The sequence below is a fragment of the Vicia villosa genome, unplaced genomic scaffold (genome assembly GCF_029867415.1).
Source record: "Vicia villosa cultivar HV-30 ecotype Madison, WI unplaced genomic scaffold, Vvil1.0 ctg.001188F_1_1, whole genome shotgun sequence".
NCBI classification, from domain to species: domain Eukaryota; kingdom Viridiplantae; phylum Streptophyta; class Magnoliopsida; order Fabales; family Fabaceae; genus Vicia; species Vicia villosa.
The window spans coordinates 84998-103179 of NW_026705526.1; the positions used below are offsets into that span (position 1 = coordinate 84998).

Genomic DNA, 18182 nt, shown 5'->3' on the forward strand with positions numbered 1-18182 from the left:
GATGCATCAACATAGCTTATGCTTTTTCATACATTATGTGTTGTGATTTCTTTACATATTGTTTTTCTCTTTCATTTTGATTTTCATACATTATGTGTTATGAATCAGTTTGTTGGAAATAACATGGAGTTCTTGACCATTACATGCAAAAACTATAATCTATTTTATTCCCTTCAGGTATCCATTGTAGGTGACTTCACTGAGTTATTAAATTTTTTGTGCAATGTTTAGTTTAATAAGTCAGATTTCATTTTTCCTGAATTTGTGCCTCTTGAAATTGATAAATTTTTTATCTCCATTATTTGATGAAGCAGCCCAAATATATATAATAGTTGTACATTAGAAAGGGGTCCCCAAAACTTGGAGCTACAGACATGTTTATCTGATTCGTCAAATGCGGGAGTGAAATCGGAATGCTCCTTAAAAGCATGTTATTGCTAAGCAATAGATCCACAACCACTATACAGCTTCCTAATTCACCAGGTATTGTGCCAGATAATCTATTGTGAGAAAGATCAAACACACCAAGGTGTTGAACAAAGCTCAAATCAGGGATAATAAGTTGTCGAAAATATGAAGATTCCTTTGAAGGAATAGACCTTGATAGAATATTATGAGAAAGTACTAAGCACTGTAATTTACTTAGTTCCACCAATTTGTCAGGAATAGAGCCATTTAGTTGATTGTTTCCAAGGTCCAATGTAGTGAGTGAAATGCAATCACCAAGCTCAATGGGTATCAATGTATCATGTCTATTATCTGAATTCTAAATTCAATATTTTGAAGACAAATTTCAATTTTCTGCTAGAGTTTCCTTCACTGTTGCAAGGGCTCTTGTCAGAATTTATTTATGATCGTGTTTTAGTAATTATTTCTTCTAATCTGTCAATATTATATGTCTAATTAAAAACAGCGAAGCATGTTGTGGTTATATTGTAACTGTCATAATATTAATGTTGGATATTAACACTTTTGTGACCATCTTTAAAACCAAATACACTTTTGTAACTAAATCCAAACAAATAATATAAACTAATCCAAATAACACTTTAACAATCCCAAAGTCGAAACGACCTATATAACTCCACTTACAGTTTCAAATAAAAAAAATACATACACTCTTTAATCATTTCTTAAACATTGCAATGTCGTGTATTAGTAGTCCTTCATTCTAAAACTTAGTTTACATTACCAATAATAAAATGATTATCTTAAGGCATTCAGAAGGCCACCTGCTTAACACTTCCATTAAAATGGTAATGGTGATGTTGACAGGAAAACTGATGTATTTTGCTTGCTATAATCCCAGCCGTATCCTGCTTTTTAATTGACTAAGCATAATAGGTAGTATGCGTTGTCTTATATCCGTTTGGAATGACCTGAATACTCCATGTATCTTTGTAGGACAACATATATCATTTTAGTTTACATTGCTGCAACCCATGCTGCTAAGTAATGACATTTGCTTCAACCCATGCCAGCTATACATATTTTTCACAGTACAGATATTGTCAAATTTTTTAGTAATGCTTCTGAAACTATCTAATCTCTCTCTTGGTATAAGAAATACAAAAGACCAAATACTTTCTTATATTACCATTTTGGTAATACTCACCAAACCAATATTATTGGTTTTATGTTAAACCAATAATAATGTGTTTTTTTGGTACTGATAAATTATTTTTTGATGAACCATTACTCTTTTTATGTGTGTTAGTGAATGGTTTAATATAATTTATGAGTTTTAATGTTGAAAGTCTCATTTATTCAATATTAATTTATTATTAATAAAATTGTTCTTTTGTTAACAAAATCATTAATAGAATTGAAATTATTGTTACTCCTACTACAGGTCGTTCTTGTTTAATTATTGAATTTTATCATTAATATTGATCCTTTATTATATTAATTGATCAATAATTGAATTGGATTTTTTTTGTCAAAATTATTAAAAGAATTGTTATTATTTTTAGGGTTAATGAACTTCTTGGTCCCTCTAAATATTGCATATTTTGTTTTTAGTCCCTCTAAAATTTTCCTTTAAGAAACCGTCCCTTCAAAAATTTTCATCTTAACTATTGGTCCCTAACGTCAAAATTGCTAGAGATTAGCTACGATTTTAGCCACTAATTAGCTACGAAATTTGACGTTAGGGACCAATAGTTCGGAAGAAAAATTTTGAAGGGACGATTTCTTGAAGGAAAATTTTGGAGGGACTAAAAACGAAATCTGCAATATTTAGAGGGACCAAAAAATTCATTAACCCTTATTTTTACAATTCACAGTTTTGTTTAACTTTTGAATTTTATTACTGAACAAGGATGTAACACCCCATACATAACTGACTAGTATATTATGCATGAAACGTTAAAATTGATATTGAGTACATACAAAAGCTAAGGATACAAGATGATCCATTTAGAATACAACATGAAATAATAATAATAATTGCAAAACATGTGTCTTCAATGGATCTTGCACAGCGGAAAATGAGATCTGACGAGGTCTCCGAGCCATCACCACTTCCAAGTCTTCAGTCCAAACCTGCTACTAACCAAACGCTACTAAACTGCACCTGAAAAAAATATAAGTTGATTGGGGTGAGATTACTAAATCTCAGTGAGTCCTCCTATCCTATGGGTCCACTCGGTACTACAGGGTACATGCATCAACAAAAACCGAAACCACCATTGATCCGGGGTTCAACCTCACATCCGGTACAAGTACGGAGAAAACAAGTGACTCGTCCACCATTGGACTTGTCTCACACAAATACACATATTATAGCAAACAAGTATGCAAACCCGCATCCACATACGGGGAATCCAGAAGTGTAAATAACCCCGGCTAGGATTATGGAATAAATGCATCCTCGATGAGTAACCTCCTGCCTATTTGTCAAGGGACTTGTACAAGCACACTGCAGGACGGTTAAACGAGTCCACAAGCCTAAATGGCCGTACCATGACCTGGCCTAATTGGCGTCATTATCCCGTTAACCTCCTTCACGCTAGTGAGTTACGCCGAGTACAAACCGCCACCTTGACGCCTGAGCCCATCGGGCGAAAGCCTAGTATTAGTCTACGTGACTTTACTAGAGGTGAGTTATCTCATTATGCATTAGCCTACTTGGCCGCATAACCCCACCATACCGAGCACGCAAGTGTGTTAACGCCAAGTGAGTAGAACCCTGTACGGAAACTCACGAGCACACTGCAACGGTAGCTCAGATGCACACCATATCGAACAATACACATGAACGGGTTATTCCATTGGACTACACGGTCCGGGAAAATACCTTGACTTCATAGTAAGAGGTATATCCCAATCTAGCCTGCCGGCCACTTCGATTCAAGCATACAAAAATATGACATAAAGTCAAGGTCACAACAATGCAATCAATCCAATCGTTTAACCAAAACGATGGGGTCCATAGATTTTAATGTATAAAACATAACGGCATAATATTCTCAATATGGATGTCACATTCATAATAAGTAATAGATAATATATGCCACGCATAACATGTGAATTATTAATCAATTGGTAAAGACATAAGTTCCATACTAATTCATTGATTCACTAAGTGGGGATAAAATATAATTAAACCAAACATTCTGGTTTGGGGACCAATTTTATTAGAAAGTAGACGTCGCTAGCTTTCCGACGATATAAAGTTTGCGCAATTCCGATACCCGAGCCGAAAGTTACAAATTTATGAAGTTTGCTGATTTTTCCCTTTTTACCCAGCGTAACGGGTTACGCCAAAACCGTAACCGGTTACGGGCACGAAAAACAGCCCAGAATTGCATTTTCAGCAGCGTAACCGGTTACACCAACAACCGTAACCGGTTACACTGAACCAGAACTATTTTTCTGCATTTTTAGGAGCTCTAAACCAGTCCCAATTGTCCTATATCAATTTCAAATCATCATGATTCAATTCTGAACGAATTTCCAACATGCAATAGTGATCTAATGTACACATTACATACATAAAACACAATCTAAGCATTAAATCAAGCATGCATTACATAAAATTACCAATTAGCAATTTATCACATTTATCATTCATTTAAGCATGCAATATGTTTATCTCAATCTAAACCCTTGACATGCATTCTTCCCCAAATCCTACCCAAGTTCTATCTAAAGGACTCACCTTGCTAAAATGAAGGTTGAGATCATGTTCTTTGCTGCCATTGCACTCCCACCATAGTCAAAGTTCCACTATATCCTCATCAAACCCGTAATCACACTTGTACCCACTTTCAGCATCACTGACACAACTTCAAGGTCAGTTTTCTCCTCCGAAACAGAAGCTATGAACGCGAACCATAGGTGCAAATCGAAGAGAAATTCGTTAGCTTTCCAATGGGACCAGAATCGTTACGATCGGAGTTACGAGTTGAGAGTTATACCTGTTTTAGTGGAAGCTGTCCATTGTGTACGAAAATGAGTCTTGAAGGTGACATCCATGAGCTTCTCTTCTAAACTCTCTCCACTTTAGTTGTAAAAAAATCTGACTTAGAAACACTAACCCTCCAAACATGCCCTTATGATCATGCAATAGAGGTCAAGGTCCATTATATCCTGCAACTTGTTCATATTTACAACAATGCCATGTAGTCATATTCTAACTATGCCATTAGATTCTAACCATTCCACATGAAACTTTTCCTTAATAATCCTTCTTAGATTAATATAATCCAATATCAATATGCCTTCTAATCATCACTTAACCAATTAAATGATAATTATTGGGTTTAGAGAGTCAGGGTATTACATTCTCCCCCCCTTAAATAGAATTCGTCCTCGAATTCCTTCCGTTCACCACGAATACCAACCCATCATAGCTATCCAATTAAGGGAAAGAATATTACTCGCATTTCTCCTTAGGTAATCTCACTACTCTGTCTGAGGGTCATTCCATACGAGGAAACATAATCTGCCAAAACGCTTGCATCCCACTACACATGATTAGAAACCTTAACTCTCAAGCAACGCGTCTAATCTGATACTTCGTCTTGACACACCTGGGGAAAGGGTCCTTGACCTTTGCCGCTCTGCACTGAATCTCCAAAACTTCAAAAACTCCAATAATCCACTCAGCTTCTTGAATTACTTCCCGTTTGAGAATTACTGCCACCACGTCACTTCTGCGATAACACTTCAAATTATTCTCCATTCGAGTCCATACAATGTCATTGGGTGATCTCCAAATTCCTCGGTCTTAACCTCTGGTTCCTAAAGTCTTAGGATAGTTGCCCCAAGCTTACCTTTACTTATACAACTGAATGTCCTCTCTAGCCTTCAGCATTTCGACGGTCTGATACTCAGTCCAACCCTTATGACTTGCAAGCTAAACTGATGATCTACGAACGTCGTACTGCATGCCATCCACAAAAAGTATTCCCAAGCTGGTCCATTGACAACACCTCTCGAGTTTATGGTGGATCCTCGAGAGACTGGAATGTACAAAACATTGTTTCAACAATTTTCCTTAGGAAGATACTTTCATCCCAACATAAAATCCTACAATTAGTCCGTTCGTTCCTACCTCCGACTTATCTGATTCTTCCTTGATCCGTTGCGCTACTCTGATTCCAACAAGTCACACAACTTGAAATCCTCTGAGTCACGTTATATCCATAATTCACTTAGTTTCCTTTAATACACAATAATTCCTTATCCACAGTTGTCCAATTACAACACGTTCCAGGTCTCCATATACATCCATCATCAACTACTACTCGTCAAAGTTGCATACTCTCCAGAATCAAGCTTCTACTTACCCTGCCATTCCATATAGTTCATCTACCACAACTTAGGTACACGTTTCATCCTCAGGACATTGAAACCCAAACACTCACTGACTTAGAGGTTCGTCCTTGTCACTGATTTCCACAGTGTACATCTGCTATGTTTTTCATTCTAACAAATCTTTGTTGCTCAACCGGTATATCGAATCCTTCACGACATACTGCAGTTCATGATAATTCTAGCAGTTTTACACAACTTTTACTCAACCATACACCCTCATTCTCTTAGCGTAGTATCACCTCTGACAACTCGTGCAACTTACCGATATAACAATACTCCCATAGCCACACTCCATTCACACAGTCATCTAATGTTTGTTCTACCTCTGAACCAAACTGATTTCCTCGGCGGCTGCATCCTTCATTGCAGTGCTTCCAACGGTCTGAGTGTAGCCACAATGCAAGAAATTGCACTTTGCACTTTGAACATCTCTCTTATAAACTCCTTAGCAGTTCTCAAACCAAAATGTCCGTGCTTTACCAAGATTAACACTTCTCCACTCATATTATCTAGCAATACCTTACCGGACACATCACACATCGAGCCGATCCAAGATACAACTTGCATATTCCATCATCGGTCGCCAATGGTACATGATAGCCACTCACCATGCTGACCAGGATATCATGACCGCACATAAGTTTCACTCTAGGCACTCATGCAAAATTGCCAACTTAACGCTTCATGAAACAAGAGTATCCCAAGGTACAATCTGATACTGACTCACGCGATCACGATCACTCAGGGTCTCCATAAGTATAGTATTGGATGTTGATCTATCACACCATCGCCTGTCCAGTTATTCCTCTACTATCGAGCGCGACGTATGGATCTTTATCCCATATACCTTATGAGAGTCTGGATCTGCATCTCACAAGTGCCAAATCAGAATTCTACCTTGAACTTCAGATCACCTTTGTCCCACACATGTCAGAAAAAGATGACTCACACATACTTGTGCACGATAGCGATACTGTGGCATTATACGCGTCTGGTAGTACCAACATGGTGGTCCAACTCCGAGGCCATGTATCTAGGTAACCTACCTCAGTGGCGTATAATGATCTCCACGCGTATCCTAAAGTCACAACCGACAAGTGTCTGAACAGGCCTCCAACAGATTCATCGTTCCTCAAGTCTTTCGAATCACACTACTCAGTATGCTAAAACCTGAGAGTGCTACACTTCAAGGTTCACTTACTTGGAAAGCCAAAACTCCTAGCACGAAGATTTGAAGTTCAACTTCGGATTACCATGCAGTGCGTGTACCCACTCGTCCCACGCATGCATGAGATTCCAAGGATAATTCAGTCCAGATAGGAATACTATGGTTCCTAACAACCAACTCAACTGCGATTATCCTACTGTCGTTCCAGATAGATCTTAGTTCTTACTCGCCTGAACGCCCAATGCCAAGCGTAGTTCTATAGCTTCACTCGGGGTCAGACAAACAACAACTAACAAGAACTTAGGTCACTGCATTTCACGCTTCTACATCATTTCATATTCCATCTAGCGTAGTTCTAGAACTTAAATACAAAATGATAAGAACGGAAATGCATGCCCTCTTCCACCGACAAGGTATTCAAGCTTCGCCAATTTTAAGTTACCACACTCATACGTTCCACCAACATCTACTAGGTAACTACTCTCAATTAGGGTACTTCAAGTTGGATCAGGATCTATTACTTCATCCATCCAATTACCGTCCGTACTAGCACAAACAGAAAGGTCTGATTCCTCTGTTCGCATTTCCAAGGGTTATTCTGTCCTATCAGCTCATCAGTCACACTTAACACCGACAGCATCATCAGTACTGAATCCTACTAATTCACAGCTCAACACCTTCGGAGAATCTCCCTTACACGACTCCTACTCAATCCTATTGGATTTCCCTTGCTATTACCAAGACTTAGAGAAATCTTCACTTCGTCCAATCAAAATCCTGGGGGTTCAAGCTGTCTCCATCCACACCTTGACAGTTTGGGTATTACTACTTTGTGTCGAACGCTCTCCTTAAGCTTGACGACTCCAATATCATCCACTTAAAACGTCCAACAATTCATTACTCATCCCACTCCAACAACTTAGGTTCACAACCTTACAGGCTTACGAGTCCTCGTGGCGGCTCTGCCGTAATCCTACTATCTCACACTCAATCGATGAGTTGATCAAGTTCAACAACTGAATGAGATATCAGTAAAACTCAGGCTAGCAACGCACACTTGAGAAGAGGAAAAGGAATTGCTAGTGATGTCTCATGGCTCGGCCGAGAATCGACCAGCTCTGATACCAACTGTAACACCCCATACATAACTGACTAGTATATTATGCATGAAACGTTAAAATTGATATTGAGTACATACAAAAGCTAAGGATACAAGATGATCCATTTAGAATACAACATGAAATAATAATAATAATTGCAAAACATGTGTCTTCAATGGATCTTGCACAGCGGAAAATGAGATCTGACGAGGTCTCCGAGCCATCACCACTTCCAAGTCTTCAGTCCAAACCTGCTACTAACCAAACGCTACTAAACTGCACCTGAAAAAAATATAAGTTGATTGGGGTGAGATTACTAAATCTCAGTGAGTCCTCCTATCCTATGGGTCCACTCGGTACTACAGGGTACATGCATCAACAAAAACCGAAACCACCATTGATCCGGGGTTCAACCTCACATCCGGTACAAGTACGGAGAAAACAAGTGACTCGTCCACCATTGGACTTGTCTCACACAAATACACATATTATAGCAAACAAGTATGCAAACCCGCATCCACATACGGGGAATCCAGAAGTGTAAATAACCCCGGCTAGGATTATGGAATAAATGCATCCTCGATGAGTAACCTCCTGCCTATTTGTCAAGGGACTTGTACAAGCACACTGCAGGACGGTTAAACGAGTCCACAAGCCTAAATGGCCGTACCATGACCTGGCCTAATTGGCGTCATTATCCCGTTAACCTCCTTCACGCTAGTGAGTTACGCCGAGTACAAACCGCCACCTTGACGCCTGAGCCCATCGGGCGAAAGCCTAGTATTAGTCTACGTGACTTTACTAGAGGTGAGTTATCTCATTATGCATTAGCCTACTTGGCCGCATAACCCCACCATACCGAGCACGCAAGTGTGTTAACGCCAAGTGAGTAGAACCCCGTACGGAAACTCACGAGCACACTGCAACGGTAGCTCAGATGCACACCATATCGAACAATACACATGAACGGGTTATTCCATTGGACTACACGGTCCGGGAAAATACCTTGACTTCATAGTAAGAGGTATATCCCAATCTAGCCTGCCGGCCACTTCGATTCAAGCATACAAAAATATGACATAAAGTCAAGGTCACAACAATGCAATCAATCCAATCGTTTAACCAAAACGATGGGGTCCATAGATTTTAATGTATAAAACATAACGGCATAATATTCTCAATATGGATGTCACATTCATAATAAGTAATAGATAATATATGCCACGCATAACATGTGAATTATTAATCAATTGGTAAAGACATAAGTTCCATACTAATTCATTGATTCACTAAGTGGGGATAAAATATAATTAAACCAAACATTCTGGTTTGGGGACCAATTTTATTAGAAAGTAGACGTCGCTAGCTTTCCGACGATATAAAGTTTGCGCAATTCCGATACCCGAGCCGAAAGTTACAAATTTATGAAGTTTGCTGATTTTTCCCTTTTTACCCAGCGTAACGGGTTACGCCAAAACCGTAACCGGTTACGGGCACGAAAAACAGCCCAGAATTGCATTTTCAGCAGCGTAACCGGTTACACCAACAACCGTAACCGGTTACACTGAACCAGAACTATTTTTCTGCATTTTTAGGAGCTCTAAACCAGTCCCAATTGTCCTATATCAATTTCAAATCATCATGATTCAATTCTGAACGAATTTCCAACATGCAATAGTGATCTAATGTACACATTACATACATAAAACACAATCTAAGCATTAAATCAAGCATGCATTACATAAAATTACCAATTAGCAATTTATCACATTTATCATTCATTTAAGCATGCAATATGTTTATCTCAATCTAAACCCTTGACATGCATTCTTCCCCAAATCCTACCCAAGTTCTATCTAAAGGACTCACCTTGCTAAAATGAAGGTTGAGATCATGTTCTTTGCTGCCATTGCACTCCCACCATAGTCAAAGTTCCACTATATCCTCATCAAACCCGTAATCACACTTGTACCCACTTTCAGCATCACTGACACAACTTCAAGGTCAGTTTTCTCCTCCGAAACAGAAGCTATGAACGCGAACCATAGGTGCAAATCGAAGAGAAATTCGTTAGCTTTCCAATGGGACCAGAATCGTTACGATCGGAGTTACGAGTTGAGAGTTATACCTGTTTTAGTGGAAGCTGTCCATTGTGTACGAAAATGAGTCTTGAAGGTGACATCCATGAGCTTCTCTTCTAAACTCTCTCCACTTTAGTTGTAAAAAAATCTGACTTAGAAACACTAACCCTCCAAACATGCCCTTATGATCATGCAATAGAGGTCAAGGTCCATTATATCCTGCAACTTGTTCATATTTACAACAATGCCATGTAGTCATATTCTAACTATGCCATTAGATTCTAACCATTCCACATGAAACTTTTCCTTAATAATCCTTCTTAGATTAATATAATCCAATATCAATATGCCTTCTAATCATCACTTAACCAATTAAATGATAATTATTGGGTTTAGAGAGTCAGGGTATTACAAAGGAAGATGGACAAAACATTATCTCATAATAGGAATCATTTCAATTTTAAACAAGTTGTAATAATATTATAGATTTAAATATCACTAAATATTTTGTTTTTAATTAAACTAATTTTAGTAAAAATTTAGGCTTTCTTAGCATTTTAGGTTATTTCTTTTTTAATAAATAAATTAGATACAATAGTCAATTTTTTTAATATAATAATTGAGAGAAGATAATTTAATTACAAATTTTATAACTTTTTTGATATCATAGTTTAGTGATGGTAATTAATTATAAATTTTAAAATCAGAAGAGAGTCTCTCTAGCTTTCAGCCTCTCTAGCCTTTTTTTATGATTTATAGGGTAAGATTTCTATTACAACTATAAAATGTAGTGCAGTGAATTAGTATTCTACAACATGTTAATAACTGAACAATTAATTTTTCCAATATTTAAAAATCATCCTAGATGACAACATGTACTTTTCTACTACACTATAGGCATAAAACTCAAAGTATAGTGAAAGGAAGTATTATACAGTTTGTTATAGCTGCACCTTAGGCCCATATAATCTAAAATTTATTTATCATACTCCATCTTTCTAAAGTTGATGTCTACATCACATCATGTTCTATTAGCATGTTGTGTACTTCCTTCCTTGTTGAAGTTGTTCTATGCATACTCCATCTTTCTAATTTTTTCTTTCTAATTTTAAAATTGAAAATATACATATTGATACTTACTATAATACCATATACCTAGAGTTCTTAATGAGATAAATAACTTCTACAAATAAATTATTGTTGAAATATAGTAATGTGAAGTAATTGGTATGACCTATTAAATAGGCAAGGATTACCCAGTTTTTTAGTTAATCTATATAACATTTACGTATTTACCTTCCAAATAATTTGATAAATTAAATATTTATCTTCATTTCTTTCAAAAGAGAATATTAATAATTCAATTAAGATGAACCTCAATGGAGAAAAAAAACTAATGACATCTATATAAATATTTAAGTTTGAAAATTTTGGTTTTACAATATATTTAATTAATTCTATTTATCTATTATTATTAAATATGGGAATATAATGGAAACACTGTCATGTAACTTGCTAAACATACAAAAGTCATTAATATAATGGAATCACTCCCAACATTGACGAAACACAAAATATAAAAATTCAATTTGAAATGGTAGTTAATTGGGTCACTTGAAATGCAACAATACGGTGTGACAAGCACTTTTTAGTGTGGGACAATATATATAGGGCAGCTGGTGCAGAGTAGTATAAAAACAGACAGGAAATATATTAAGATAGTGATGTAGACATGTCATTGGGGAAAAATGTGGAGTAGGCTTTAGATGTAGCTGAAATAGACAGGATGTTAAACAATACCAGTTGTATTTGACATACCTTTATCATGTTGCAACCTTTGATGCTACAGGTTATGCTATGTTGAAGTGAATATAATAGTCATTTTTAATAAATATGAATATAATAATGTATTTAATAAGAGAAGAGTTTAGCTAACTTTGATTTTCCATACATTTGAACAACATGGTTGACCAGTTGCCTTTGCAGTGTAACTGGAAACATATACTTTAATAAAACATTTTACAAAATCAAAATTTTAATTAAACTAGAAAAAAACCAATATTTTAATAAAACCAGTATATTAATGAAGCAGGAAATGTTATTAGAACTTTAATATAGTGTATAAAGCAATTTGATGTAAAGTGGTTAGGTGTGAACCAACAATTGAGTAAGTAGCGATGGTGAGTCCTACCTTGCTACATATGAAATATTATATCAGTTGTGACTACTTCAATACACTTTTTGGTTAACACTTTCTTAAGCATAAAAAATTGTTAGAAATGTAAGAAGTATTAAAATAAATTACAGAAGGTTAGAACTAAAAGCATGTAAAAAGGTTAACACTTGGAAAATACTTTATGGTCAATCACTATAAGCATGTAAAAGGATTAGAACTAAAAGCAAAGTTGGATGCGCATATTGACGGTTTGAGTTATTTTTGCTCAAGATGTTAACCAATATAGTTGGATGCATAATTTCCTTTAATTAGTGAATACCACTAACAACAATAATAATAATATTAAAATTGGAAAAATACTTTTTTGAGTTTTGATTTTTCAATATCTTATTTTATTTAAATTTGAAGGATTATTAATACTGTAATAATTTTTTATAAATTTTATTTATATTAAATAATTGTCTATCAACAATAATAATATTAAAATTTCAAAATTTTTTATTTATATTTATATATATTTTTTATTTCTATTTTAGTTTTATTATTAATTTATCAAAAATTTGAAAACTACTTTTTTGAGTTTTGAATTTTTCAATATCTTATTTTATTTGACAGTTTTTTGTAGGACTTTTTTTAAGTTTTATACTGAATTGTATAAAATATTAAAAGAAATTGGAAAATGAATATAAAATGTATAAAGTATATAATTATATAAAATTATATTAAATGTTATTATTATTATTATTATTATTATTATTATTATTATTATTATTATAGTGTTAGTTGTTTTATTATAAGTTTGCTGCATTAGTTTATTGATCTATCAACACTTTCTATACGTTTCCGAAAGAAAATAGGATGGCTCCTAAGTTTGCTGCATTAGTTTATTGATCTATCAACACTTTCTATACGTTTGAAAATAGGACCGGGTGAAATAAGATTGATACAATGATTCTTAACATTATCCAGGTGGGAAAAATTTAAAATACACTTGAATATACAACTCAAAGACACAAGATAAAAATAAGTACAAGAACAAGATACTACTGAAGTCACCCATTAATAGTAGCACTAGCAAACACTGACCCAGATGGGAATAGCTCGATGTTTTAATAGTTCTAAACCAACTATAAATCGATATAATATGCACACACAAAAACACTATAAATCTATATACGAACTCAACACATAAAGCAAAGTTTAGCTGCCATAACAAAAAAGGCTTCACCTCTTGTTCAAACAAACACTCACACGGAAGGTATTCTACACATGAAGTGCAAATCTGAAATTCATTTCAGGAACTTCCAATCTGTTTAAGCCAGAGACTAAGCTCTATCAAACCACATGTACAAACATGTTGGCATAACATTACAACCATCAAAATTACATAATATCTTTGCATGTTGAGCAATCACAATATTCAAAATTTCTAAACCATAACAATTTCATATAAACAATAATCAAAGGATCAAACAACCACAATAATTTCATAAGAAAAAGTCATAATACATTCATCATTCATTTGCAGTTGTCAAACCAAATGATCATAAGATAACCACAAAATCACTGCATAAATAAAAAAGAGAACATATCCAAAACATGTACCATGTTAGCAACAAAATTAACCCTAATATAACCCTAATTAATTGTTCAGAATCTTTACCGGATTAGCCACAAAATTAACCTCAAGACAACCCTAACTGATAGACTTCTTCAACGCGTCTTCTTCAACGCGTCCAATGTTATCCTAGCCTGATCCGTAAACAGTTGCCACCGGGTCACAAACAGTTCCATCTCCGCAATTTGAACCTTTCTCCATCCCTCGTCAAACTCATCAACCATGGACTCCTCCAACAATCCCATTCCCCTTTCCATAGCATTCAAGGGTAACCCCGCAGCTTCACCCAATCTAGACATTTCACTCAAAGCCAAGCTTCTATCAACACCACCCTCATCATTTCCAGCACCATTGACAACTTTTTCTTTCTTAGCAGAACCATTGTTTCTCACCGGAGCTTCCTTCTTAGTACTCTTCGGAGTTTTCTCATTCACTTTTCCATTTTCTTCACCTTCATTGCCTACGTTATTATTGCCTTCAGTATTGCCCCAAACCTTTTTGGAAAGTTCAAAAGCTTTCTTATCATGCTCTTTAGTGAAACCACCACTGAACTTCATCTTCAAACCACCACCGTCGTTGAACTTCATCTTCAAACCACGGACCTTCCGCTTCAGCTGTTCGGTAGTCACGTCCCCGTGAATAGATTTATTCACAAAACTATGAAATTCGACCAGTTCCTTCATCGGATCCTTTCCGGTTTTGGAAATGAAGTCAGCAAGACCTTTCAGAATGGCAATCTCGTCTCCTTCAGTGAAGACTCTCTGATTCATCTTCTTTGAGTCTTCCCCTGTCATTTTCACGTCACCGTCTCCATCCGCCTCGTTTTCAGAACCACCGCCGGCGCCGGCGGCGGTTGTTTTCTTCTTAGCAGGTTTGGAACTGTTTTCGTTTGCACGCTTTGTTCCAGATCTGGCCGGTACAGGAGTAGATTGGGCTTGGGCTTGTGGTTGGGCTTTCATGGGCTTTGATGCGAGAGGCTTGACTTTGGCGTTAGGTGGAGTAGGTTCTTGTTCAGAATCAGATTCGGATTCGGCACCAGATTCCGATTCGGAGCCGGAGTCGGGTTTAGGGTTTGAGATTGGGGTAGAAGGTGGAGGATTTTCGGAAGGAGGTTGAACTTGTTCTTCTTCGGATGAAGAACCTTCATCTTCATCTTCTTCGGAATCTTCTTCTTCATAGACTACTTCATCTTCTGGCTTTTTGGAGGAAGGTGGTTGGTCGTCATCGGAGGCGGTGGGTGGATCGTCGAGCGGAGTGATGCGGAGTCGCTTTGGTGGTGCCATGGAGATTTGAGATTAGTGTTTTGGGTTTAGATTGAAGTGATCAAAAGCAATAGGGTTCTCCTTATTTAAGTATGTAGTTGACCTTGGAAATCACATGCCTATCATGGAAAGTGACTGATTTTCATTTGTGGAAGCAATAAGTACTCTATTTTAATTACTCCTACTTTTTTCTATGCTTAAAACATGAAAGATGGCCAAGAGTACAATTCGTCGTTCCAGCTACACTTGTTGATAGTGACATGCATTTAATGTATTAGGGACTGTTGCAAGTCATGTAAACTAAAGCTGTTTTTGCGCAGAGCAACACTTGAGTGCATATGGTTCAAAACTTTGTATGTATGTTGATATTTTAATTAAAAACTTTGTATGTAGTTGAATAAAAAACTAAAATGTATAACTTTTAAGGGTTCCATAGTTAAAATCTGAAATGTATTCAAAAATCTATAAGTTAACATGTTAATTCAAAATGTTCCTAGTGGTAGATTCAATATTATTTAAATGTATTTATAACTTTATATTGTTTGTTTCATTGTGAGGTCCATAGTTAAGTAAATTTTGTCAGTATTGTGTTTACTTTAGATATGCAAAAACATTTAGCATTTTTGTACTTTTGGGTAAAATTTAAACCAACTGAATTAAACCAACTCCAACTTACATCTTAAATAACCCAACTGAACTTGTTATCTAAATTAAACTAACAGTAGTGTTAAAAAAGTTTTAATTTTACTAACTGAACTTTTCCAAATAGATTTGTACTTCTATAAATGGAAATCATTAAACTAACAACATAATCTGCAAGATGGTTTTCAAGTGGTATCACAATTGTCATGGTTAAATAATGCTTAATCTCATTAGATAAATTGTATCACAATTCAAACAACACCATTTCAGCATTATTTGAATAACATGAATAAAAGTAAATAACAAAATCTAATTTGAGGATTGAGTGTTAATCGATAAATTTACAAATCATACTATATCAATAATAAGTGAAATAAAAAGGAAAAACAATAATTTGATATTATATATATAATTTGTTTAGATATTTGTAAATATTGAATGGTAAATGTAATTATATAAAGAATAATGATATTCATGTGTTTGTATAAGTTAAAATAATTTTGTACGGTGAATTTGTATTCAAATGCACATTGACAGCAATATTTTATCAATGTTTTTTTGTTTGAATTTAACTGGTCGTGTCCCGCTACAAATTTTAAAATGTTATTTGATATTTTTTATAATAATAATAAGAATGGTTTAATACCTGATAACAGTAATAAAATTAAAATTGTATTCAAATATACTTTATAAATAATATTTATATATGATTTTTTGATTGAGTCTAATTGATTGTATCTGTGTTATTACATAAATTATTTCATTCAAATTTCTAACATTAAAGAAAAATGTAATGATTGATAGTCTAAAATATCCAATAACACTCATTTTTGTATTTGCTTATTTTTTAGAGTGACGTATCCACATTTAATTTGTAGTGAAGTCACATTTAATTTAAAATAAAGTGTATTTAATTTAGAATACTTAAAATTAAATATTGGAATATTGTGTATTTAAGTTGCACATAAAATAGTGCAACGAATATGTGAAAATTGAATATAAAGATTTTTTAATATTTACTTTATTGATAACAAAAATGAATTATTTAAAAATCACATTTAAATTATTCAAGTTTGGGGTTTTTTATATCTCAATTCTCAACTACAAATTTTAGTTTTGATAATTAATTGGCAAAATATCCTTTTTGATCCCTTATGTTAGCCCCGCGGTTCATTTTGGTCCCTTAACTTCAAAAAGTGTCGTATTAGTCCCTTAACTCTTCAAAAGGTGTCATTTTAGTCTTTTAGTCATATTAGCGACAGAAATAGCGACCAATTTTTGAGTTTTTCTGTCGCTAGTGTGACAAAAAGGACTAAAATGACACTTTAGAAGAGTTAAGGGACCAATGTACTTTTTGAAGTTAAGGGACCAAAATGAACCTTGAGGTTAACATAAGGGACAAAAAGGGTATTTTGCCTGATTAATTTTACAGATTTCCATATTTACATTTTTAAATCAAACATAAAATGTGTATTGAAAATGTTGGGTGTGAAGAAATTTTTGTATTTATGTTTTTATCGTTAACAAATAAATACAATCCATTGACATTGATATTTACATTATAAATAATTAACATGTATTGAAAATGTTGGGTGTGAAGAGATTCTAGATTCTCAATATTGAGTTTATAGAATTGAAAGTAAAGATAGATACAATAATAAATAACAGATTTTATATTAAATAAATTTTATTATCATTAACTTGTTTTGTAAAAGAAAATGTATATCTTTTTTTAAATAAAATTGTTTATTTCTTTTAAAGAATGCAAATGGTTTAAACTTTGTTATATAAGACATTGTTATTATACATGCTACACCACTTTTAATTTTGTTTGATATAGTCTCAGGTAGGGGTGGCAAAACGGGCCGGGGCCCGCCGGGCCGCCCGCGCACCCGCCAAAAAATGGCGGGTTCGGTTGGGATTTTAGGCTCGCCGCTTGCCAAAGTCCGTCCCGCCAAAACCCGCCGCCCGCCATACCCGCCCCGCCAAAGCCCGCCGCTCGCCAAAACCCGCTCCTCCTCAAAAACTCACTCTTTTTTTAGTTAATTCTAGTAATTGCAATTCTTGATGGTTTATTTTATACATTTATTTATAAATATATGTAATATTTTTTAGAGTAAATTTGTTAAAAAATTACTTTTATAAAAAATTGTTTTAAAAAATAAGTGAAAAGTTTAATTAAAAGGTAAAAAAAGCATATTAATCTATTAAAAAAATATAAATAAAAATAGGCGGGTAGGCCCGCCGCCCGCCAACCCGCCATCTTGGCGGGGCGGGCATGATTTTAATGCCCATTTTACTTGACGGGCATA

General features: G+C 35.0%; 1 protein-coding gene across 1 annotated transcript; it reads right to left on the reverse strand.

Moving 5' to 3' along the window:
• Positions 1–13900: 13900 nt before the first annotated feature.
• LOC131633899 (GLABROUS1 enhancer-binding protein-like) lies at positions 13901–15389 on the reverse strand. Its single transcript, XM_058904573.1, has one exon. It carries the CDS (start codon positions 15247–15249, stop codon positions 14062–14064), a length of 1188 nt encoding a protein of 395 aa, XP_058760556.1. The 5' UTR covers positions 15250–15389; the 3' UTR covers positions 13901–14061.
• Positions 15390–18182: the final 2793 nt, after the last annotated feature.